The following is a 26,861-nucleotide window of genomic DNA, read 5'->3' as shown; positions in this document are numbered from 1 at the left end:
GTTCCATTACTTAAGAAGTCTGCGAGCCAATCACGTATCTGGAAATCTAGTCCATATGCTCGCACGCTCGTTAACAGTCTGGAGCGGAGCACCGTGTCAAATGCTTTCCGGAAATTTAAAAATACGAAATTTGCCTGTTGCTCTTCATCCATAGTTCGCAATTTCCAACAGCCGGTGCTTTCTAAAGCCGTGCTGATTCTCGGACCTTAGATTCTCGCTCTCAAGAACTCTGCAACAAATTGGTCTGTAATTTTACGGGTCTGTTCTTTACCCTTCTTATATACAGTAGTGAACTGCACTTTTTTTTCAATCTCTTGAGACTTTACACTGAACGAGTGATACTTGATAAATGCAAACTAAGTAAGTGGCCAGTGCCTCTTCGTAAAACCGAATTGGAACCTCATCCGGACCTGTGGAGCTACTTCCTGTCAACTCATTTCTTTCTCTTCGCCAAAGATGCTTGTTACCATGTCGCCCTTAGGTTAGTTTGTTCGATGGTCAAGCGACGGTATGTTTGTACGATTCGGCTGCGTGAACAATTTGTTAAACGTGAAATTTAAAACTTCGGCTGTCGTTTTGCTGTTTCCAGCTGCCACACCAGACTGGTCAAAGATTGCCTGAGTGGAAGCCTCAGACCCTAGCGATTTTAAGTAGGACCAGTATTTTCTCGGGTTTTCCCCCATAGATTTTGCTGAAGTATGTCGGTGGTAGTAGTTGTATGCTTCGCGCGTAGATCTTTACACAGACGCACGTATCTGTACAAACCTTTGCTTGTCATCTGCGCCTTCTATTTTGAACTATATTTCAAGGCAGCATAAGGACCGTGTATACAACCGCTTACAAGAAGACACGCTACAAGGGATCGTAGTTCGCGTTTACTGGATTCGGAACTAGGCCGGAATTAAATGTCGGTGCAAGTAATGTCATTGCCACGCCCCTCTTCATAGTACAGTCAAGTAATGTACAGTTTCTGTTAGTATATTAGCGTACGTTGTTTATAATCTGTGTTTCTATTATCTCTTGCACTAAATGTTGCCTAAACCTTTTTCGCCTTGTGTCGAGACTGTATAGTTGTAGCTTGCAAGGGAGCCACATCGAACCAGGGACCACTTCCCGTGGGAGGGGGTTCTCTTGCAGCCACATATTTATGTTTGACACCAGATATGTTTGGTAAATACAACTCTAATATGTGGTCTTACGGATAAACTAATTACAAAATCATCTAATTTGCTAATCTAAATCACGACTCATAATGAATACGACGCTGCCCCACTGTTCCTGTGTTTACTTCCGGCGATCAAAGCACTCTAGCCACGTGGTCCGTTTATGTTACGGGCACGCGTCTGGGTGGTCGCCAGCAAACAACAAACTTACTGACGACACACTCTCTGTGCAGAGATGTGTGACCTGGAGGTGACCACGACATCCGTTGCCATGCAAGGTCTGTGCCGGGTAACGCCTTCAGCCATTTTCGGTAGGCGTTATCATCCTGGCGCTGGGTTGTAGAGCGTGGTTGTAGCGTCTGGCACGCGCTGCCACTGATTATGTCCACTATCCTGACATTAGCACTGCTGTCGTGAGGTGACATTGCGGGCCACAGTTTGTAATAGAGATCAGAAACTGTAACATGAATGAGATAGTAGTATTGTATGTCGTTTTATGTAGACTAATGGGCGGATGCGATTTTTGAGAAAGAGGCTATAGGACACATCAAGCCAGACTTTTCTTATTAAACAGATAATTAATAAAATGATAATTTCTACGAGACGCCAGACAGTTTTGTCTTCCTGTAATTTCTACACCCACTTGTATCTTTCATCTGCTTCAACCATCACGTGCACTAGGAATATGTTCGTGAAGACAATAAATCTTTTTGTTCTCAATTGAAGAGTTTGAGATGAGAAGCACCACTGAAATTGCGGGAAAGGATTGATCGCTGTTTTCACAGAATGGATTGGTAGTCAGGGGCTCGTATTGTTAACCGATCAAGAGATTGTAATAATATTTAGAAAGTGTATTTTTGTGCAGACACAGACTTTTTAAAAGCAACAATGCCTATTGACATTATCAAACCAAAAGTAGGCTAAATTAGAATGTCAGTGATGTTTGTTATATCATTCTAGTGCGAGTCGTTTACCAGGTACCTAGTTTGAAAAAGCCCCACACAGACCCTTGTCCATTACGTGTGGTAGCACACACTAAAGAACAACACAACTATATACACTAGTTATGTGGATTCTGACCAGTAACGAGATAAATGACCATCGCAGATTCTGTTCAAATTACAATACACGCTTCCCGTCTCTATGGAACGACTGCTGCACATGTGCTAGCATTTCAGCGGAGATGTTCGAGCTGGCTGTAGTAATACGTCGTTGCATATCATCGGGTGCAGTTGGTCAGTTGGTATGACCTTGTAGACAGCGTCTTTCAGCTTCCCCACAGAGAAAGGTCTACAGGCGTCAAATCCGGGGAACGGACCGATCAAGGTCTGCGTCCAGTCCAACGGTTTGGAAACCACCTGTGAAGACATGCTGTAGTACTTCCTGCGCTATGTGCTGGACATCCATTATGTTCGCACTACAGATTCCTCCTAGTCTGCAGAGGAACGTCTGCTAGCATGCGTAGAAGACGGTCTTATGGAAGGCTGCGATAGCTGTGCGCGTTCAGTGTTCCGTCTGTGATAAAAGGGCCTGTAAGCTGATGTTTCACTATCTCATACCACTTGTTTACACTCAATGGAGCCGCGGGGCCTCAGGCGTCTTGCCACGGTCCGAGCGGCTACCCCCGTCGGAGGTCCGAGTTCACCCTCGGGCGAGGGTGTGTATGTTGTCCTTAGCGTAAGTTAGTTTAAGTTATTTTAAGTGGCGTGTTGCCTAGTGACCGATGACCTCAGCAGTTTGTTCTCATAAGAATTTTCCACAAATTTCCTTTTCCACTCCATGGACCCGGCGTTCTACCTGACGAAGCCAACGGGGATTGTCTACAGACCAATAGGGCATGTTCCGGCGGTTTACCTGACAGCGATTGATAAATGTGGCTTCTTCACTAAATAAGATACATGCATGATATGTCTGGAGCATCCTATCTTAATGCCCACGTAGAAGAGTGAACACGATTTTCATGATCGTTTCCATGCAGCTGTTGATGGAGAGTTATGTGATGGGGATGAAACCCATGTCGATGGAGAAGGCGTAGTGCACTTGCTAGACTCATGCCACTTCCTCTTCCGACTGCGCGATAACTGACGTGCGAATTAGCTGCAACTGTAGCGAAAACATTAATTTCCCCCTCTTCTGTCGTCACTTGTTTCCTTCTGTAGATAGGCTACACTTTCCTAAATTTCTCCCGCTATACCAAAGCTGACCATTCGCCTTTCTTACAATCGATCTGAGGTGCTTACTCCACTTCATATCGCTTATGCAACGTTACGCCCAGATACGCAGTCGGCGTGACTGTGTCAACCGGCTCACCACTGATACAGTATTCGAACATTACAGTATTAGTTTTCTCTATTCATCTGCATGGTCTTACAGTTTCCTACATTTACAGCCAGTTACCATTCATCACACCAATCAGAAATTCTGTCAGTTATCTTGGATCCTCCTACAGTCACCCAACGACGATATTTACAGTGTCGTAAGCAAACAGCCATAAAGTGGTGCTCACCTTGTCTGTTGGATCATTTATACGTATAGAGAATAATCGCGGTCCTATTACTTTTCCCTGAGGCGCTCTCGACGATCCCTTGTCTCTAATGAACACTCGCCGTCAAGGACAACGTACGGGTTTCTATTATACTCAGACCTTCGTTAACAGTCTGCAGCGGGGCATCGTGTCAAACGATTTCCGGAAATCTAAGAATGTGAAATCTGTCTCTGTCTGTCGTTCTTAATGGGGAGCCGTCGTCAGATGCAATGGTAGCGTCTCGCGTACCAAGTGCGACAGCGCTGCTACGGTTACGGGGTGTACTGCTCAGGGCGGCTTTTCGAACCATACACGAATTTCGACTCCACTAAAAGAATTGGTTAGCCGCCGACTCCAGATCGGTTCCGATAGCAACCACTTCTGTCACATCCCTAGCGTGGTACTGACTTCAAGTGCAGCGCACGATGCCCGTCCCAGAGCACACCGTCACACTCCATGACACTCCATGCAGCGGACGACGACCCGCGGAGGAAATGCGCGCATTGGCGGAGCGTAGCGCGGGCTGCCCGGCCACCTCGCTACTCTACTGGGTACCTCGCCAAGGCCAGCACAATGCAACACAGGGCCGCAGCGACATCACACTACTCACCTTCCTCCGTCCTGCTCGACTCCTGATTTTTTGTGTAGATCAAATCCTGTCACTAATTTCAAACCTCGCTTTTCTTCTTTTCGTTTTCCTCTCAGATCTCACTTTTCGCCTTTCTTTTGGCTGATTTCTCATTTTACGCATTTTATGCCTCTATATCTCATACTCTGTTCCATTTTTTTTTACAAAATGTATGGGTTTCGAGAAAGATGATCGTGTCAAACCCAGCTCGTGCTATTTGTCCACGAGACTCAGAGGGCCATAGATACGGGTTCCCAGGTAGATTCCGTGTTTCTTCACTTCCGCAAGGCGTTCGATACAGTTCCCCACAGTCGTTTAATGAACAATGTAAGAGCATATGGACTATCAGACCAATTGTGTGATTGGATTGAAGAGTACCTAGATAACAGAACGCAGCATGACATTGTCAATGGAGACAAGTCTTCCGAAGTAAGAGTGATTTCAGGTGTGCCGCAGGGGAGTGTCGTAGTACCGTTGCTATTCACAATATACATAAATGACCATGTGGATGACATCGGAAGTTCACAGAGGCTTTTTGCAGGCGATACAGTGGTGTATCAAGACGTTGTAACAATGGAAAATTGTACTGAAATGCAGGAGGGTCTGCAACCAATTGACGCATGGTGCAGGGAATGGCAATTGAATCTCAATGTAGACAAGTGTAGTGTGCTGCGAATACACAGAAACAAAGATCCTTTATCATTTAGCTACAATATAGCAGGTCAGCAACTCGAAACAGTTAATTCCATAAATTATTTGGGAGTACGCATTAGGAGTGACTTAAAATGGAATGATCATATAAAGTTGATCGTCGGTAAAGCAGATGCCAGACTGAGATCCATTGGAAGAATCCTAAGGCAATGCAATCCGAAAACAAAGGAAGTAGGTTACAGTACACTTGTTCGCCCACTGCTTGAATACTGCTCACCGGTGTGGAATCCGTACCAGATACGGTTGATAGAAGAGATAGAGAAGATCCAACGGAGAGCAGCGCGCTTCGTTACAGGATCATTTAGTAATCGCGAAAGCGTTACGGAGATGATAGATAAACTCCAGTGGAAGACTCTGCAGGAGAGACGCTCAGTAGCTTGGTACTGGCTTTTGTTGAAGTTTCGAGAACATGTCTTCACCGAGGAATCAAGCAGTATATTGCTCCCTCGTACGTATATCTCGCGAAGAGACCATGAGGATAAAATCAGAGGCATACCGACAATCTTTCTTTCCACAAACAATACGTGACTAGAATAAAAGGGAGAACCGATAGAGGTACTCAAAGTACCCTCCGCCACACACCGTCAGGTGGCTTGCGGAGTAAGGATGTAGATGTAGATAAAGGCGAAATACCCTCAGTCTTCAGGAAGAACGTACTAATTCCACTGGAAGATATGAATATTACTATCAGTTTAATTAGCCATTCCTGCAAAATACTGGCAAGAATTATTTGCAAAAGGATAGAAAAACCAATAGAAGTCGACATAGGGTAAGATCAGTGTTGGTTCCAGAAAGATCTAGGGACACTTAGGGCAATACTGACGCTACTCGGCTTAGAACATAGGTCGAAGAGAGCTAAAGCTACGTTTCTAACATCTGTAGACTTAGCAAAACTATACGCTCTTTGAAATTCTGAAGGTAGCAAATCTAAAATACAGAGAGCGAATAGGTGTCTAAGGCTTGTACAGAAACCAGATAGCCTTTATAAGAGTCGAAGAACATGAAAGGGAAGCAGTGGATGAGATGGGAATGAGATAGGGCTGTAGACCATCCCCGATGGTATTCAATATCTGAACTGAGCAAGCAGAATAGGAAACCAAGGAGAAATTTGGAGTGGGCTTAACTTCAGGGAGAAGAAATAAGAAGCTTGACGTTGTAATTATAGCAGAGAAAGCAAAGGGCTTGGAAGAGCAATTGAATAGAATACATGTTATCCTGAAAGCAGGTTATAAGATCATCAACAAAAGTAAAACAAGCGTAATGTAATTTAGTGAAATTACGTCAGTTGATGCCGAAGCAATCATATCAGGAAATTACACACCAAAAGTAGTAGATGACGTTTCCTATTTAGCAAGCAAAATAACTGACGACAACCGAAATAGACAGGGAGATTGCCTATAACACTGAAGCACTACTTTGTTAATATATAATATAAATCAAAGTATTAGGAAGTTGTTCCTGAGAGAATTAGTCTGGAGTTCAGCTTTGTATGGAAGTGAAACGTAGACGATAAGCAGCTTGGACAAGAAGAGAATAGGGGCTTTTAAAATGCAGTGCAGCGGAAGAATTCTGCAGACTAGATAGATAGGTCACATAACTAATGAACAGGCACTCAATAGAATTAGAGAGAAAATAAATTTGTGACACAACTTGTCTAAAATAAGGAATCTGATCCGTATCCAAAGACTGGAAAGTTGCACAGGTTACACAAATGTTCATGAAAGGTAGTAGGAGTAATCCACGAAATTACAGGCCTATATCATTATCGTCGATATGCAGCACCATTTTGCAACATATATTGTGTTCGAACACTATGAATTACTTCGAAGAAAACGGTCTTTTGACACACAGTCAACACGCATTCAGAAAACATAGTTCTTGTGAAACACAACCAGTTCTTTACTCACACGAAGTGCTGAGTGCCATCGACAAGGGATTTCAAATGTATTCCGTATTTCTGGATTTCCGGAAGGCTTTTGACATTGTACTTGAAGTGAAACCGCGTGCTTGTCGAATGTAGTCTCAGTTATGTGACTGGATTTGTGATTTCCTGTCAGAGAGGTCACAGTTCGTAGTAACTGACGGAAAGGCATCGAGTAAAACAGAAGTGATTTCTGGCGTTCCCCAAGGTAATGTTATAGGCCCTTTGGTGTTCCTTATCTGTGTAAACGATTTGGGAGACAATCTGAGCATCCGTCTTAGGTTGTTTACAAATGATGCTGTCGTTTATCGACTAGTAGAGTCAGCAGGATATCAAAACAAATTGCAAAACGATTTAGGACAGATAACTGTATGTGCGAAAATTGGCAATTGACCATAAATAACGAATAGTGTGGGGTCATCCACATGAGTGTTAAAAGAATCTCGTTAAACTTCGGTTACACGATAAATCAGTCAAATCTAAAGGCAATATATCCAACTAAATGCCTAAGAATTACAATTACGAACGACTTAAATTGGAAGGAACACATAGAAAATGTTTTGGGGATGGCTAACCAAAGAATGCGTTTTATTGACAGGACTCTTGTCTGCTTGTAACAGATATACTAAAGAGATTGCCCACAATGCGCTTGTCCGTCCTCTTTTAGAATAATGCTGCGCGGTGTGGGACCCTTACCAGATAAGACTGACGGAGTACATCGAAAAAGTTCAAGGAAGGGCAGCACGCTTTGCATTAACGCGATATAGGGGAGAGAGTGTCACTGAAGTGACACAGGATTTTAGATGGATATCTTTAAAACAAAGGCGTTTTTCGTTGCGGAGGAATCTTCTCACGAAATTTATAATGAATCACCCTCCTCTAACATTACCTTCTTTTTTATAGAGATAACCGATACCATGTATACTATCGGTCCTTGCATAGGTTAAAATTATCTCATTAAAAGAATTTATATGATTTTGTATACGATGTATTATATTTCAGGCTAAAATGTATAAAAAAGAAATGAATTTGTTACAATTGATATGTACTAACAGTTAAAATTGCTCTTCTTTTGAAAATATTTGAAGTTACAAAACTTCTGGTATACTTAAAATTCATGTTATTAATTGCACAAACTAACGCTGATTATTAAATTTATTTATAGGTTGATTTGCAAATTAATGATATATTTTAGCGAAGATTCCTCTTTGATAAAGAAAGTTTGTAAACTCCTTTGCTTTGTAAAGTCTTTGGTAATTGTGAGTATGGGAGAATTTAAGTAGCAAGTGGCAAGCCTCTGATGGAAGTAGACGTTTTCTAAGTTGGTCACCAACAATGTAATTACTGGCTTTTTTGAATATGGAAAATGTAAAAACCGTGTGATGTTGAAAGATGTGACAAAAAATAAAACTCAAGAATAATACGGGCAAATTTTCATTAGTTATTTAGTCATCAAGAAGCTACAAAATCGAAATTTCAGCTGTAAGAATGTACCCCTAGATAAGACTTTGAGCCATCGACAACAACGAGATAATGAAGATCAGCAAAAAGTTATTCTTTTGTATATCTTAACCCCCTCGAAGCTTTCAAAATTTGTGCGAAGAATGAGTATTTTAATAGTGATGTGTGGGAGTATAAGATTACTAATGCCAATCATCAACTTTCTCCTCCGAACGCGGAAATATTTTGTTGAAGGAGAAGCAATCACCATGATAAAATAAGGGAAATCAGAGCTCGCACAGAAATATATAGGTGTTCGTTCTTTCCGCGTGCTATACGAGGTTATAAAAATAGAGAATTACGAAGGTGGTTCATCGACAGGCACTTAAATTTGATTTGCAAAGTATCCATGTAGATGTAGATGTAGGATAAAGTGCTGACGCATCGAAGAATTGTTAGTTTGGTAATAGAGAGAAGTGTGTAGAGGGAGGCCAAGGCATGAATACAGCCCGCAGCTTCAAACAGATGCCAGTTGCAGTAGTTATTCGAAGATGATGAGACGGTATCGGGCTGAAAACTACAACAACATCTGCATCCGGCAAGCCATCTCAGGGTGTGTGGCGGTTGCAACTGGTACTATCTTCATCTCATTTCCCTGTTCCACTAGGGAATGGAGTGTGGAAGGAACGATTATCGGTAAACTTGCGTATTGTGATGCCAGCGGTTGCAAAGTATTATAACCACATCAAAATTAGGTTAACTAGAGAATAAAAAGCCTCCAGAAGTTAGTAATTTTCGCTAATATCGACTTTTCCATTGTAAGGGAGCTATTTGTGCTAATTTTGAGCGGCCCAACACGTATGAGAGGCACGAGAGGGCTGGATATTTTTTTCAGAAATCACTATCTGGCAACATAAGGCCACTAAGCAACCTGCCCAGAGCTGTGCACGTGAGCACAATTACAATCGAGATAACAGAAGTAATGTCTGACGGTCCGCAATGAAGTGTCACAGGCCCTCTGCTGTTCAACCTATACGTAAACGATTACGGTAACATTGTGAGCGGCCCTTTCAGATCGTTTGCAGATTATGCTGTCATTTACCGTCTTGTAAGTTCGACAGATGATAGAAACCAATTACAAAATGATAGACAAGATATTTCTGTGGTGCAGAAAGTGACAATTAATTCTAAATAATGAAAAATGAGAAGTCATCCATATGGGTAATGAAAGAAATACGCTAACTTTCGGTTACAGAATAAATCACATAAATGTGAAGGCTGTAAATTCAACTAAATATTTCGAGATTACAGTTACGAATAACTTAAATTGGAATGATCACATAGATACTGTTGTGGGTAAAGCAAACCAAGGACTGCTATTTACTAGCAGAACACATAGAAAATGTAACAGGTCTACTAAAGAGACTGCTTATGTACATTATGCTTGTACACCCTTTTCTGGATGTTGCTGCGTAGTGTGGGATCTGCATCAGATAAGATTGACGGAGGACATCGAATAAGTTCAAAATGCCAAGTAGGGGAGAGGGTGTCACGTATATGATACTCGAATTGGGGTGACGTTTTTCTTTGCGGCTGGACCTTCAGTCACCAATTTTCTCCTCCGAGTGCGTAAATATTTTGTTGATGCCCACTTACAAAAGGAAAAAGATCACCGTAATAAAACGAGAAATCAGAGCTATTTTTTCTTTCTCTATTGTTATTTCAACACCTTTACAGGAAAGGTAGGCCGGCAGCGGCCTATCTATGCCGCTCTTCGCTCACAGAGAACGCATATAGCATAATAAGACACGAAAAAACAAAATAAACACGGTGGATAAAAAACAGTAGACAGACATATTAAAACACATGTAGCCGTTCACAGACGCATTGTCCGAATAAAAAAACGTTCAGCACTTGTTCACAAACAGAGAAAAAAGAAATTACACGGGTGAATGGTGGAGCACGAACGGAGAGACACTTAAGCACTAACACGATGACACACATAAACACTGGCGACGATCTCTGGCGCACTAATATTCACTGTTCATACACAAAAACCGGAGACCTGCCAAAGGGAAAAGGGGTGGGTAGGAGGAAGAGGGGGAGGGTGTAGATTCCAGTGGCTGAGGAGAAGGGTGGGGGAGGGTAGAGGGGTAGGGGAAGCCGAGGGGGAAGATGAGGGAGGGAGGAAGGAAGAGAGAAGGGAGGGAAGGTGCCCTGGGGGAAAAACACAGGGGGAGGGAGGACCAAATTGGTAGGAGGGGTGGATGGAGGGGATGAGAACTTCATCAGGGAGGGGGAGTTGGCAGAAGCCACCTTGGGCAAGGGTACGGAGTGTGGAGCGATGGAGAGCGGGTGGGATGTTGGAGTACTGGCGCAGCGGCAGACGGGGGTGGGAAAGGATCGGAGAGACAAGCGGGTGAGGGGGATGAAGTTAGCGGGAGGTGTAGAGGATCCGTATTCGTTTGAGGAAAGGGAGGTGGTGTGGGAACAGAATTAGGTCATGCAGATGTGAATTGCATTGGCTGTGAAAAATAGAGACCTCTGTTGTCTGTCATTTTCTTCGAAACGCGAACTTATAAATACTCTTACAGTAAAAACTCTGCCACATTAGAAAGAGAGTTCTTCTCCCGTCAAGATGCGTTTCCGTGTCTGGTACAGTTGGTCTCGTGACAACAGGTTCGTACCGTTTAAGCGCCATGTTGAGACGGTTTAACTGAATGCTACAGGCAACAGAAGGACGATAAAAGACTTCCGATTAGCCGGAGGTGCAGTTAATGATCTTGTTGCTCGCTAGCTGCGTCACTCATATCATCTAAATTACGACCGCTACTCGTAATTACAGTCGCATCTGGACCACCGATATCTCCATGCCACCTCTAAGATTATCTGTCACGTGCTCTCATCAAGACTGGCTCACTCTCAATTACATGTTGTATTCTTTCATTTTGTTCCCTGCTCACTTATTTCTTTCATTTTTCTTGACGGACCAAACATTGTTTTACAAGTACAGTAATAACCACCTTATCTTGTGTCTTGACACTTTTCTCACCTATATCAGCGCCTTTTAGTTTGTTCATTAGTGTCAGCTTCATTGTTAGTATATTTCTGGTTCTTCATGAAAAATATATATTTAAGTGAGTCTGTAGTGAACTCTCATTTAAGCAAGTACAGATGTGATACCTCCTACCGTCTACAGGCTATGAATACAACAGACCTACTCCACCGTGAATGTGCAGACAAGGTTGGGTGACCCTTGTGGTAGATGGTGTAGTCGATGCTTTAGAAGTGATCAGGGCATTGAGTGCGGTAGTAGGTTCTCGGCTAACGCCTGAAGTAGAGCTGGAGGGAATTAACACCATGAATCCTGCATTGGTGTCCATTAATCCGTAAGAGTATGAGGGGATGGTGACCTATTCTGGACAGCACGTCGCAAGACATCCCAGATATACTCAATAATGTTCGTGTCTGGGGAGTCTGGTGGCCAGCGGAAGTGTTTAAACTCAGAAGTTTGTTCCTGGAGCCACTCCATAGCAGTTCTGGACACGTGAGTTGTCGCACTGTCCTGTTGGAATTGCCCAAGTCCGTCAGAATGCACAGTGGACATGAATGAACGCAGGTGATTGGAAAGAGTCGTCCCTAAGACGTATCAGGGGTCCCACATCACTCCAGCAACACACGCCCCACACCACTACAGAGCTCCCACTAGCTTGAACAGTCTCTTGCCAACATACAGAGTCCACGGATTCATGAGGTTGTATCCATACCGGTAAACGTCCATGCGCTCGATAAAATTTGAAACGAGACTCGTCCGACCAGACAACATGTTTCTAGTCATCAAGAGTGTAATTTCGGTGTTTACGGGCCCAGGCGAGGAGTAAAGTTCCGAAAGCCCACATCGGTTATGTTTTGTTGAATGGTTCGCAGGCTGAGACTTGTTGATGCCCCTGCATTGAAATCTGCAGCAATTTGGGGAGAGATTTCACTTCTGACACCTTGTACGATTCTCTTCAGTAGTCGTTGGACCCTTTCTTGCAGGGTTTTTTTCCGGCCGCAGCGAAGTCGGACATTAGATTTTTTACCGGATTCCTGATATTCACGGTACACTCGTGATATGGTCATACGGGAAAATCGCCACTTCATCGGTTTCTCGCTGATGCTGCGTCCTATCGCCCGTGTCGACTATAACACCGCGTTCAAACTTAATTAAATTTTGATAACCAGCCATTATAGCAGCAGTAATGGATCCAACAACTGCGCCAGGCAGTTGTCTTATATAGGCGTTGCCGACCGCAGCGCCGTATTCTGCCTGTTTGCATATTTCTGAATTTCAATAGACATGCCTATGCCAGTTTCTTTGGCGCTTCAATGTATTAATTTGCTGCGTTTTGAGATAACTGCAGTTTAAGATTTTTGTCTTAAATTACAGTACTCTCAGGATAAGAAAGAATAATTGATATATATCAGTTACTGCGAAAGATGTCTACCCAAATAAAGGTATTACTTTCAGTAATCATGTTGAAAGCCTAGATATATATCAGTTACTGCGAAAGATGTCTACCCAAATAAACGTATTACTTTCAGTAATCATGTTGAAAGCCTACTCATACTTTCCTGTGTCAATGGATTTGGAACTAGCACAAACTGATTCATCTATTCATCTACGTATACTATATTGTTCTGGTGAACTTTAGGACGAGATAGGTAAAGTGATATAACTTATTATCCTTGTTAGTGGAAATGAATGGAACTGCGACAGCCTGTTGCCAGAGGCAATCCCGGATCTTCGATATTTCCGCGTAGTTGAGCTCCCCGAAAACCAAACATCATCATCATCATCCGAACCGGGGCGAAAACTCCCCCTCTCACCTTCTAGCGTTTGAGTGAGGTCGTCAAAATTTGATATAAAAATTGAATTTTCCAGATCTTAACACGTTGCGAGATTATTTTGGCACTAATGGTCATTTTATCTACCTCGTTTACGTAGTAATACGACAGAATATAATGCACTAAGTACGAATATCACATGACTGTTAGGCCCACTACAACCAAAATGTTTTATGTTAGGAAATAGTTTCACATTTCATTCAACACTCCAGTTGCTCAAGCATGAGATCGATAAGTAGCAGTACAAAATTTTTTATATAAAATGGGAATCGTCATATTTTTCCTTGTTTTAACAAACAAACCTCTCATCACTAATTCCTGCGATTGTCCGCTTAACTTCACTAACCATGCCAGAATCACCGGTTTATTCTCCGGTTAGGGATTATTACGTGTTTTCCGCGCTATTCCGAGAACAGAACTTAAGTGGCTGATAATCGGGGTCTATACACCTGGCCCTTTGCGATCTTGCAAAAATTATCTGTCAAAATTTCATTTTCTTGGATACTCTAAGTTTATTACACCTCTTGGTATAGCTCACAGCATTGTTTCACGTGCATGAGGAGCGTTCCAAATGATGGGCACTGCTGCCCGAAGAAGACGACGTGCTCAACCACGGTCAACTACGGCAGCAGACGACCGCTATGATGTGCAACAGGCAAGAACGCACCCCCGTCAAATAGCAGGTGTAGTAGCAACCGGATTTAACGGTGACAGAATGGGGAGGGGGGAGGGTGTCTCTTTGCCGGGCGACCAGTCCGTTGTTCTGTTGTATTGTTGACACTGGCACATCGGCAGCACTGTTTGCTATGGTGCCAAGAGCGTAGGGACAGGAACAAAGCGGAGAGGGGTCGCATGAGCATGTGATGTAACATGACAATTTTATAACAAGCTCCATGAGAGCAGATGATGGCAGCATAAGACTGTCGAAAGTGGCCATCTTGGAACAATAATAGTGTCTACAGTACGATCGCGGCGTACAGAGTGAGTTCCTCATTTACAACCGTACCGATCGCCCCACAGCACAGCATGTGCAATTTACAGAGCAGATTCAGTCTGATTCAGTCTGAAGGGTGAATTATATAATAGACACAGGAGCATTGTCCAACATGATCGTTTTGGAGACCAAGAGTTACTGTATGGGGGGGAGGGGGCATAATATTCCACGGGTGTACTGTCCTTCAGATGTTTGAACACGATACACTCACCAGTGACACCACACCTCCTTCCTCGTGTGTGTCTCTTCAGGTGTGCATTCGGCCCCGGCTTTATTTTTATAGATGACAATGAGCGACCGCATCGAACAGAGCAGGGAGAGGAGTCCTTGGAGCGTGAAGATATTCGGAGAATGGACTATTTGCCCATCGAGCAAGCGGGGGATGCGATGGGGAGACGTACTGCAGCGCATCCAATGCACCAACGACCATCTACCAGCTGGCGACCGCGCTGCTGGAGGAACGAAACCCGTACCACAAAAACTCTAGCAAAGCAGCACATTGCAGAGCAAGCATCGTCATACATTGTGATCAAACACTATTAATAAACATGTCCGGCTTTTCGTAACGTCCAGGGGAACATCATACTGCAAATCGTGATGACTTCAGTGTAATTGTTGTCTTTGAATAAAAGTGTCATTTCTGAACATCTCACTGCGTATTTTTTTCAGCTACCTTTTCGAAAATATTGTAGCAGTTCGTGTTATATGTAGTCCAGCTTTCATCGAGATATGTTACTTGGCAGTTACTTTCGTCTTTAATATTTTCACTCCAGTTTATTTTTTACCACTGATATTTATTTATTAGCAAACTAACGGTTCTCCGCTTAATACTCCCTCATCAGATAACAACGCGAAGCTAAAATGTTACTTTTTCTTGATTGCGTTTTCAATGTGACTGATGATAGTCGCTTGAATTTCCTTGAAAATTATGACAAAGGGGTGATATAGCTGTAGTTTTTCGTTTCATGTCTGTCTATTGTGCAAAGGAAATATTACAACACAGACTTAGTTGAGGATGTCATCTTGTGCCGAATGGGGCATTTCACATGGAAACATTTCAATCTTCACTAACAACGCAGAGTTTCAGAAAAGTTACAAGTGGCAATAATAGAGGGCATCACCGATAAGGTGATGGCGGCAAAAATGACACTGCTACGGCTTAAGCGAATCGATTTAGCTTCCCTAAGCCTAAGGCTGTTTCTGTGGTACTCACTTCGTAAAGAGTCTTATCAATGCAGCTACAGACAACTGAAATTTTTCTGGCCTTTTTGCCTGAAACCATACATCAATAATCATGTTACAAAATAACTTACCAGGAATAATACAATAAATACCGTTAATAGTAAAAGAGGCAGTAGCAAACAACTTCGTTGATACCTGTAACTACGCCAACGTAAACTGTTTGTGAAAATCCTTTTGCGATTTTTTAGTGCTTGACGCCTCGAGACTTACCGGAAGCGAAGCTGTATTCGCCGGACGGGAAAGTGGATTATCGCTAGATAACGTGACCTTCTCGACTCCGGTATCGACGTACCAAGTTTCCAGAAACGATGTTGGTAAAGTGTGAGTTTGGTTCCGGCTACAAAGCAGTCGTGAAAGATCGGCCGCTATCTCGAGACACGGATCACGACGTAGCTGCCTACAGTAGCGTTGTAACATTTTCCAAGAGCGGTTCGCTCACATGTGACAAAAGTACGCAATTTCTCCATTTCAGTAAGTCTGCCTCATTTAAATTGTGGCGTTGTTCGTTTGGACTATTGAAAGCCATGGCGAGAAACTGCGGTATAAGGAATAGTTTAGTACACTTATAGCAGTTCGAACTAATTCAGTAAGAGCGGTTCCCAAACACAGATCCGATAATTTTGAATTATATTTCTCGTGTCTTCCGTGGAGCTCTTCATCTTGATGCGGTGTCGCATAATGCAGCCTTAGACTAACTGCGGCCTTGTCTCAGCGCCAGCTGCCAGCTTAAGAAGAACAGTGGTCAAAGAAATGCAACTCCCGGAGGGACCCCTCTTCCCTTACACTTTCACCAGGAATACTGAGAGCTGCCTCTACGTCTCTGTTTCAGGATTTCAAACCATCCAGTACTGTAAAACTGGGCAACTTTATGGCTCTTTTAGCACTTTGGTAGCATAATCTTGTACATATATATAGTGTTACATTATATTTGTACTTATGTGGATATTTATAACCTCTATCCTTTAATTTTGGGAGCTCCAAAGATTTTATGTGCAATGAGGTATTTGGAATATGGAATATTAACTGTCACAAAGATACCCCCCCCCCCCCCTCTCTCGCAACTCAGGATACCATTGTGACATAAAGCCTGAGACAGGGAAAATAGAGTTAAATTTATCTGTCACAAAGATGGCCTGGCCTAGTGTTTTTTTATTACGCACAGTTATAAATTTATCGAAATAATCAGCAACCAGTTGCATAAAAGTTATTTTATTTCCTTAACCGGTTTCAGGCACATTTTCAGAAGGTTATAACTATCGCCTTATTTGCGAGTGTCAACAGTAAGATGGATGCGCTGTGAAGCATATGACCACAGCAATATGCTGCGTGAATCTTATTGTTGATATTCGCAAATAATGCGGTAGTTACAACCTTCTGCATAAGGGCACTAAGTGCCTGAAACCGGTTATGAAAATAAAATTTCCTTTTCAAAACTGGTTGCTGATTATTTCGATGTATGCAACTACTGTTACTGAAGATGGATAAGTACTAAACACAATTGTAACGTGGTCAGAAATTTGTCCAGTTTTAAGAATTTTGTTTTATCCATACACAGAAAAACCTTTGTCACGAAGCCTGCCAATATTAGTAAATTTATTTTTATGATTTTCTTAAAATCCAAATAATTATTGGTCTATTTTCATTGAAACAAAATATAAATTACAGTATAAAACTTAACTGCATTAAGTAAGGTAATTAAACAAAACTTTTACACACTTATTTACGCATCTGGTCAGTGGAGCCGTATGAGTATTAAACAGGCCACAATACATTTAACACAATATCTTCTAAGCAAAGTAATTAGTTCAAACGTTTAGACACAAATTCGGCGGTACAAGAACAAGCAAAGTTACAACAGATTTAAGACAATATTCTGACCAGCCATGTGTTATATTTAGAAATTAAGACATAATGCGAGATGAAACTTCGTATTTTTTTACTGAACTATTCGAAAATATCTGCAATTTCATTAATGAGACATGTTTTCTAGAATTTTATTTGTCATACGTGTTCCTGCTGTATGTACGTTGTCACATGTTATCTCTATAATCTATGGACATAATTTTTTTCGTTTCCCAATTGCTGAACAAAACTTTTGAAAAATTTATCTCTTATACAGAATAGTTTCCACATATAACATATTTGTATCAATTTACTTTCAAACAATGGAAAATCCAGGTTGGAATTTTAACAATTATCAAAAGTATAGATTGCTACTCACTGTAAAGATGAGTTAGGACAGGCACAACGAAAAGTCAGTTGCACAATAAGCTTTTGGCCAAAGCCTTGTTCAGAAAAGAAAGGAAAACACACTCATATTCACATAAGCAGGCACACCTCACACACACACACACACACACACACACACACACACACACACACACACACACACACCCACACACACACATGACCGCTCTCTTCGGCCATTATAGCCGAACTGCTAGAGCGGCCAGAGATAGTGTAACGTGTGTGTGAGTTGTGCCTGCTTATGTGGCTATGAGTGTGTTTTCCTTTCTTTTCTGAAAAAGATTTTGGTCAAAAGCTTAGTGTGTCATCTTTATGTTGAGCACCAATCTACCCTTTTCATAACTGTCGATATTTCAACTTACTTTCAGTTAGTTAGCTCTCCAGATTTATCGGCAGTAGCAGAAAGTTTCCGACAAATCTACAAACATGTTTTTCTAGCTGCAAACAATGGCTTTATGAGTAGCATATACCTGTAGCTTTCATCGTTAATGGCATCGCTATGCAAGAACTATGTGTTGAAAAGTGAGTCGAGTTACAAAATTTAAGAATAAAAAGCTAGAGTGTGCTGTTGTCACAAAGTTATACTTCAATAATGACGTTGCCTAGTTTTGCGGTAATGTTCTAGATGCCGTACGCCGACGAATAAATGTAATAATCAAATCACGTATCCCTGCGTACATAAATATTTTTACATTTTATTATTCTAGCATTGATTGATTTGCGTCATTCCTCCAGTATCAAGTCCGTTTCGACCATTTTTTAGATTCGATAAGAAGCAAAGCGAATATTAATTTTTTATTAGTAGTGTTTTTCTTGTTTCCTACGGGTAACGCTTTCATTCGTTTCTTATGCTTTTACCTCCACGGATAAAACATGACTGCTGTTCTCGTACCTTCGGTAGTGATGATAGATGGTAGTGACGTCAGCTATTACGATATTCACGGAAGAAAATGAATCCTGTTAACCTTCATTTAGTTTTCTTTTCTTCATCCACTCATCTGTATTTATTGTTTTCCCGCTTACATGCTGTCGATTTGAAAGCGATATGACTTCATGTTCAGACAAAAGGAGGCGAGGATCTGCTGCATTTACACTGGCAACACATGTCATCTGGCAGCATAAGGTCAGTGGTGAGTGATTTATGACATCCATGCTTGACGATACGTGAATGAATAATAATCTTGCCTCTGCCACTTTGAGGAGAATTCGTTAGCCCTATAGAGTGACCGATCTATTGTGGTTGCTCACCTTTAGCGTTGGTGGTCCGCAGGAAATATTCCCGAAAAATCTGGAACACGCCGAAATTACCGGTCCAAGGACGTTTATTGAATGCATGCGCTTCCTGCTATATTGTGTTTGTGGCATGAAATACACTCACATCATTATGTTTTCTGAACATTACTTTTCTACTACCATTGCTGCTTATAGGTTTCAGACTAACTTAAAACATACTAGTGGATGATGCTTGTTGTATGTGCAATAGATTTTCTCTTATTGTTGGTAGAATATTTGGATGCTCAAGAAAATTACGCATAGTAAGACATAAGTTGAAAAATATTGGCTTTTTCACGTGTAAAGAGTGCATCTTCAAACACTGCAGTGATCACATTCTTTTATGTTTCACTTAGAATCTGAGAGTTGAGTCATAAGTCGAAAATTGTTTATATTTTTAGCGCTGTTTTATTGTGCATGGGAGTTACGGTTTACAGAGATTAAACTTTGCAGGACAGAGAACAACAACAACAAGCAAGCCATTAACATTATAATTATGTTCCGATGTTTCACAGGATCTCTGCAATATTTTGGGTATAGCTACAGTGAATACAAGTTAGCTCACGTGATCGAAAGTAAATATACTTGCAAAGCTGTCCCTTCGTCGGACAGATTTATGCCTTAAGGATAAAGTGCTGTATTAATGCATGCGTTCTGCCGAATGGGATGATGCTCGCTATTTCAGAACAGCATTCAATGGATAATTTATGCTATTGTTATTAGCTGCATGTGCTATTCTAAACTGCTAAGTTGTCTTCGCAAAATACGAGGTTTTTGTCACAGTGTGCACAGAGCAAGGTGGCACTCTGCATTTCTTATGATTTTTCCTTAATCACTTCTACCAAATACCGGGATGGGTTCTCGGATTCCCTTTTTTCATTCTTCTCCGCCTGAGTGGTAGTGATGAATGTAATGTATAAGCGGGGCGTGGTGCTCTAACCTCTTTTATTTTATTCTGCCATTACTGTTACATATTTATGTGTAAAAGGAATACTTTCATGTCTTTAGGTTCAGATGGCAAGATAAGATTTCTCTGTTTTGTTTATTTATTTACCTACCTATTTAGCCTTGCCTTGAGACCATCTTTTACATCTAACCTGACATCCTTAGCGGGTTAACATGCTCCTGTGGCTACTACTTCAGATGTACATAATAATAATAATAATTAATTACGTAGACGATAGTTTGAAGAGTATGGATAACCTCTCCGATCTTCAGACGACTTTCTGCTATCTGTTTTTAAGGTAGATGTTAAATCTCGTAAGTAGTCTGTCGAAATCAATGGTATCAAGATTTATAGCGGAGAGTTTGATATTAAAATGTATAAGGCAAAAAATTTAGAATCTTGTTGAAATCTAGAAGTGATAAACCTATGTCCACATCGTCATTATCCACCTGCTCAAAAAAGATTTTCACGATTGCTTTCCGTATTGTGCGTAGAGAAATATGTTTCCAGGAAATGTGTAAAGGAAATATGAAACTTTCATAAGCAAATAATTTTCCACCATCGAAACTGAAATCATTGAAACATTATAGTATTTCTATAACTTTCTTGTGATTAGAGGAACGCCAAGTGAACTTTAACAACAAACTTACAATGCACTCTTAGGCGCAAGGGTAGGCAGCACTTCTGCCAATGTCTTCGACTGCGCATCTACTTGAAAAAGGGAATAGAGACTTGTTTTTCGTTTGTTTTTTGTGTAACACACTCGTTCTGCCTTTACTCCTCGTGCAACTCTGTGCTTTGCTTGCTGATCAATCAGTTTTGAATAATTTCCACTTGAAGTCCCAATCTATATAAAGAGGCAAACATCCTGACTTCAGACTTTCGCTTTCAGACTCAATTTGAAATGTCTATTTACTTTATCAAAAGTTGGCTGCCGCGTGCTGCTGTTGTTATCATCTGTGGCAAGTGGCTGAAGGATGCTGAAACCACGAGTATGTGACAAGGTGTTGAACGACCTCTCCTCATACAGAACGTGGAAGCCGGAGGTTTGCCCACTCTGTACACTGGGGTAAAAAAAGTCATGGGATGCCTCCTAATGTCGTGTCGGCCTCCTATTGTCCGGCGTAGTGAAACAACTCGACATGAAATGGTCTCAACCAGTCGTTGGAAATCCCCTGCAGAAATAAGAGCCTGCTGCCTCTATGGACATCCATAATTACGAAACTGCGGTGCAGGATTTTGTGCACGAACTGACTTCTCGATTATGTCCCATAAATGACGATGGGATCCGTTCGGGCGATCTGGGTTGCCAGATCATTCGTTCAAACTGTTGAGAATGTTCTTCAAAGAATTGGCAAACAATTGTGACACGGTGGCAAGGCACATAAAAATTCCACAGTTGCCGAACATAACGATTTCCCGTCAATGATCTGTTCAGTTGGACCAGAGGGGGAGGTCCATTCCGTGTAAACATAACCCCCAACATTACGGAGCCTTGCTGGCAACTTGAATCCATGGTTTCGTGGGGTCTGCGTCACACTCGAATCCTACCATCAAGTCTTACCAACTCTAATAGGGACTCGTCTGACCACGCCACGAGTTTCCAGTCGTCTAGGGCCAACCGATATGGTCACGAGCCTAGGAGAGGCGCTGCAGGCGACGTCGTGCTGTTAGCTAAGGTACTTGCGTCAATTATTCAAAACCTATGCCATAGCCCATTAACGTCGAATTTCATCTCAGTGTCGTAACAGATACGTTCGCCGTAACCTCCACATTGTCTTTTGCTGTTATTTCTCATAGTGTTGCTTGTCTGTTATGACTGACAACTCTGTGCAAACGCAGTTGCTCTCGGTCGTTAAGTGAAGGCCGTTGGGAACTACGTTGTCCAAGGTGAGTGGTAATGCCTGAAATGTAGTATTCCCGGCACAGTCTTGGCACTGTGGATCTCGAAATACTGAATTCCCTAACGATTCCCGAAATGGAATGTCCCATGCGCCTAGCTCCAACTACCATTCGCGCGTTCAAATTTGTTAATTCCCGTCTTGCGGCCATAATCACATCGGAAACCTTTTCAAACGAATCGTCTCATTACAAATGACAGCTCCATCAATACACTGCCCTTTCATACCTTGTATACGGGATCAAACCACCATCTGTCCATGTGCATATCGCCATCCAATGGCTTTTGACATCTCAGTGTAAAGCAGGATAGGTAGCTGTTTGTTTCACATCTGATAACGAAGTAAAATGCGTGCAGAGACACGTGTGTTTTGGAGCACACAGCTCAGCACACTATGTTGCAGCAAACGACCCCTACTTGTTGTCATGTTGACGCAACGACATCGTCAGTTGCGACTGCAGTGGCCACGAGGACATCGAGAGTGGACCGAGACTCAATCGAAACGTGTCACTTGGATGAATCGCGTTTCTTATTACATCAAGATGATGGACGCGTGTAGATATGGAATCATCTAGGCGAACGCACCAAGAACGCAGGCCAATTAAGGGAGTATTATGCTGCGAGATGCAATCACATTGGTTTCCATGATGCCTGTGTAGTAATGGAAGGCAGCATCAGTTGTGGACTACGTGATCATTTTTGCATACCGCCTGCATTCCTTCATGCTTCATGACTTCCCTGACGGTGATGATATCTTCCAGCAGGATAACCATCCGTGTTACACGGTCAGAGTCGTGCTCCAGTGTTTGAAGAAATCAACAGTGAACTCACGTTGATGCCTTGGCCAGCATATTCGTGGTTCTTTAGCCGATGGAGCACATCAGGGATGCTATCGAGTGCCACAACCTCCTTAAGTGCCAAGAACTTGTCGAAACCATACCATGCAGAATGCTCCTGTGTTGCGCTACAAAGATGAATCAAGACGCAGGTAAGTAGGTGGCCACGAAGCTCTGACTAATCAGTGTATATCGCATGTAAGATAAAAATGTAATTAGATTAATATTGACACCACAATTGTAAATGTCGATGTAAATAAAGTACCCATTATGTACTGTGCAGGGCAGTTCCTCTTGAAGTTTAGACGAGCGCATGTAGGTACAAATAAACGTAAAAAATATCTCGAGATGGTTGCCTTATGTTGCGCCTGTGCCAAAGGTGGGTGCATTGCCATTAAGGGCGAGGCAGACAGATTTAAACACGCCTTTGCGGTAACTGAGGTCTGCAGCGACAGCATACGAATGAAAATCAAAATCATCCCTAGTTCGTGAATGGGCCATTGCCCGCTATTAGCTTCGAGGCAAGCTCTGAGGTAGGAGAGAATGCGGTGGTTCGCCAACACCCCGTGCCACACGGCTGCGGCGTCCCCAGGCGAACTACTGAGGCAGCATAGCGAGTGGCTCAGGGGCGAGTGGTCGGCTGTGGAAACCAAGTTCAAGTCTTTCAACAACAACTGCCATTACGCTCAGATGATTTCTGAGTTACGGGCTCTTCTTCGTGTTTGCCAGTTCGCGATGAAGCCGCCTGTAAGCTCGGCTGATATATTTAGGATTCCTGAAAACTATAGCACCGCCATTTTACGCCACTGGCATTTTTTTTTTTTATAAACAGAGTGCTTCGCTGAACTGCACATTCCCTTATCAAATGCTGACTTACTGCGACAGTGGGCATAAATTATTGTTTCCCAGGACGTGGATGTCGTGCGCTCAAATATTCTTTTTGAGAAATGTTTCGGGACATTTATATACGTTTTATTATCGTCAAAACGTTAAGATCCTGTTCCAAAATCATCTGTTCACTGGAACAGTTCACTTTTATATCGGATACATCTAGGACATAGCTCAAAACTATTTCAGAAAAAAATTCTGGTATTTAATAATATCGGCGGGAGAAATCAAAATCCACCAAGAACAGACTTCGCAGAAGAAATCATCGCTCAGACCACGCGAAAGAGAAATTCTAACATTTGTTCTTAAGCAGTACTTTAATGTCGATTATAATGCGATTTCTGAAAATCTCAAGTTCTCACGGATAAAGACCAGGAGCTAAAGGTTGTCCACAATTTATACAGAAACCAGGCTGTGGTTGTAGTGCACGAAGCATGTGAAAGGAAATCAGCGGGTGAGAGTGCAGTGAGATAGATTTGTAACGTGTTCCCAACGTTTTTCAGTCTGTACATTGAGCGAGCAACAAATGAAACTAAGGACAAATTTAATGGAGGATTGAAGCTCCTGGAAAAATATAAATTAATTCCATCACTGACTTAGAGGATCAACTAAACGTATTAGACATAGTGTCTTGAAAAAAAAAAAGAAGGTTATAATATCACAATTTAAAAAAAGTAAACCACCAGCAATTGCGTGAACCGAATTAAATCAGGCAATTGTGAGAGAATCAGATTAGGAAGTGAGACACTAAAAATATTAGACATGTTTTGTTGTTGGTGCAACAAAACAGATTTTGAAATATGGTGCTACAGAACAGTTTTACAGAATAGAGAGGAAAATCGAGGGACTGATAACGAGGTTCTCAATGTAACTGGGGAAAAATTTATGGCACAAACTGACTAAAAGAAGGGATATGTTCATATGCTGTTGCGTCAAGGATAGTTAATTTAGCAACGGAGGGAAGGGAGGAAAACAATAATTTAAGAGGGAGACCATGACTTTTCCGCAGTAAGCAGATTCAGATGGAGGTACGGTGCAGTATCAGAACAACAAGAGCAGTAGCATTCCAATCAAACAGGAGAAAACGGAGAGTGGGTAAGTGTGTGACTTCCTCACTTTAGAAATAACAAGTATCAGCAGCGAACGTACTACTTTACACCAAATATTTTTCACGATACATCCATTGTTGCTGAAACTGTTTTTCTAATTCCAGTCTACGGTCGAAACAAACTGTCGTCAGACTATCAATTTCGGTCTATAATGACAGTCTTCAGATCTGTCAGGAAAAGGGAAACCACAGGCAAATGTTACACAATCGACATCTTTTAAACAATAAATTATGAAAGAATGAAAAGGCTAAATTTCATATGCACATGAAACATATGCTTAATAATGTGACGAAACACATCTGATTCAAACAGGAGGAGCTACAGAACAGTGGTACCGTCAGAAGATAGAAACAAAAGTAGTCTGACATCGTCGTAGTGGTATAACTATCCTAATCATGTTAAATATCTTTGGCTTTAACCTAGTATATTTAATCATATTTTTAGTCAAATGCGTGAGTGGAGCGAAAGCAATACTCTTTAGAATACACAATGGATTTTTGTGTGAATTTGCAAAGCCAAACGAAGAGCGTGCAGTGAACAAATAGGGTATCAAACTGACAAGCATGAGATCTATTTTTGCAAAAAAAAAAGAAATGTTTAATTGCTTGAAAGTACTTGGGATTAATTACGAAAAACTTGATTAGTGATATGAGGGAAAATTTCATAGCCAGTCCAGAAGTGGAAAATGAAGAACTCTGGTATCAAACTGACCAGCGTGAGGTCCAGTTTCGCAGAAAAATTATCTAATTGCTTGAAAGTGCCGTTAGGAATAAGTAGGACATCGATTAGATTTAAATATATTAAATTTCATGCTTTCTCAAAAAAACTTGAAAATAGAAATAAAAATAGACGAAAAATGGTAAAATGTTTTTTGAAATGATTTGTTTAAAAGTAAGAAATAAGGAACAGCAAACATTCTCTGGTACTCTTTAAAATTTTAAGATTCTATGTAACCATTTAACTTTAAATTCGTAGTCGGCATGTCATTTGACGGTGGTCATCGGTTCCTAGGGTTACACAGTACATAATCTAACTTAAACTAACTTGCGCTAAGGACAAGACACACTCCCATGCCCGAGGGAGGACTCGAACCTGCTGCGTGAACCGTGGCAAGGCGCCTGAGATCACGCGGTCACCCCGCGCGGCTCATGTCATTTGATTTACACGACTTTGATCACCATTCAAAGACACGTCTAATATTTCTCTGATCTTTTTTATCTCTTGTTTTTAGACAAATCATTTCGCAAAATATTTGACCGTTTCTTCTTCAAACTTTTTATTAATTATACTTTTTCTATGTCTACGAAATTAGAAACTTTGCATTATTTTGTTATTTACAACATGTAAACTGCCTTTCCCTGACAGATCTGTAGAAGGTCATTATTGGCCGAAATTGACAGTCTGACATCAATATTTTGTCGACTGGAATTAAAGACACAAATTCTGTACGTCCTCGGCCATTGTTATTTGCGACTATGTTGCGGTTCGTAAAAAACATCCGCCAGTATCTGCACCAGGACAACAATGTAGTCAGTTTCTCAAACAGCGAATTCGTGCTGTACATCCTCCAGGTACAGGTCGGTGTGCCACTGTAGATGCTGGTTAACGGGGCTGATCCAGCTGTGGTGAGCAGGCAGAGATTATGTCATCTATCCGCGGCATTGACCAGCTGTGCGCCGGTGGTTGCCTACCTGGACGGCGCGCAGCAGAGGTAGAAGCGGCAGCAGTAGCGTGAGCAGCAGGGCCAGCTGTGGAGGCGGCATGTTGCCGCGGCGTGCGAGCGCGGCCGACCGCAGGCGACTGGAGCCGCCAGCTGTGGCTCGCAGCTCGCGGCCTGCACTCTGCAGCCCCCTCCAGTTCCAGTTGCAGCGCCCCCTCCCGCCGCCATTGTCTTCGCGCCGCCCGCACTTTGCACAACCCGCCATGCACTACTTCGCTATTACGCTTTTCGCCCCTTCTTACGCCTTCATCGCCGGCCGCTCCTCTACGAAATAATGGGAACAGACCGTTCCTGCTGACCTTGCGGCCCTGTCCCTATCTTCACATTACTTGGCTTTAGTCCAGGTCGAACCCGTGTCCCTCGACTCCCGGAAGAAGCTCCATACACTTTCGCACTGTAGTTTGGTGAACAAAATGGTAACTTACCGAAAGTC

General features: G+C 42.1%; 1 protein-coding gene across 1 annotated transcript in view; it reads right to left on the bottom strand.

Annotated features, from left to right (window-relative positions):
- LOC126354035 (A disintegrin and metalloproteinase with thrombospondin motifs 7-like) overlaps nucleotides 1-26,489 on the bottom strand; it is a 423,933-nt gene extending 397,444 nt beyond the window's left edge. The window contains exon 1 of the mRNA XM_050003371.1: nucleotides 26,400-26,489. Coding sequence (XP_049859328.1) covers nucleotides 26,400-26,471 — 72 coding nt within the window. The 5' untranslated portion in view covers nucleotides 26,472-26,489. The remainder of the gene's footprint in view (nucleotides 1-26,399) is intronic.
- Nucleotides 26,490-26,861: the final 372 nt, after the last annotated feature.

Source organism: Schistocerca gregaria, chromosome 3 (genome assembly GCF_023897955.1).
Source record: "Schistocerca gregaria isolate iqSchGreg1 chromosome 3, iqSchGreg1.2, whole genome shotgun sequence".
Classification (NCBI taxonomy): domain Eukaryota; kingdom Metazoa; phylum Arthropoda; class Insecta; order Orthoptera; family Acrididae; genus Schistocerca; species Schistocerca gregaria.
This window is presented reverse-complemented; position numbering and strand designations above follow the sequence as displayed.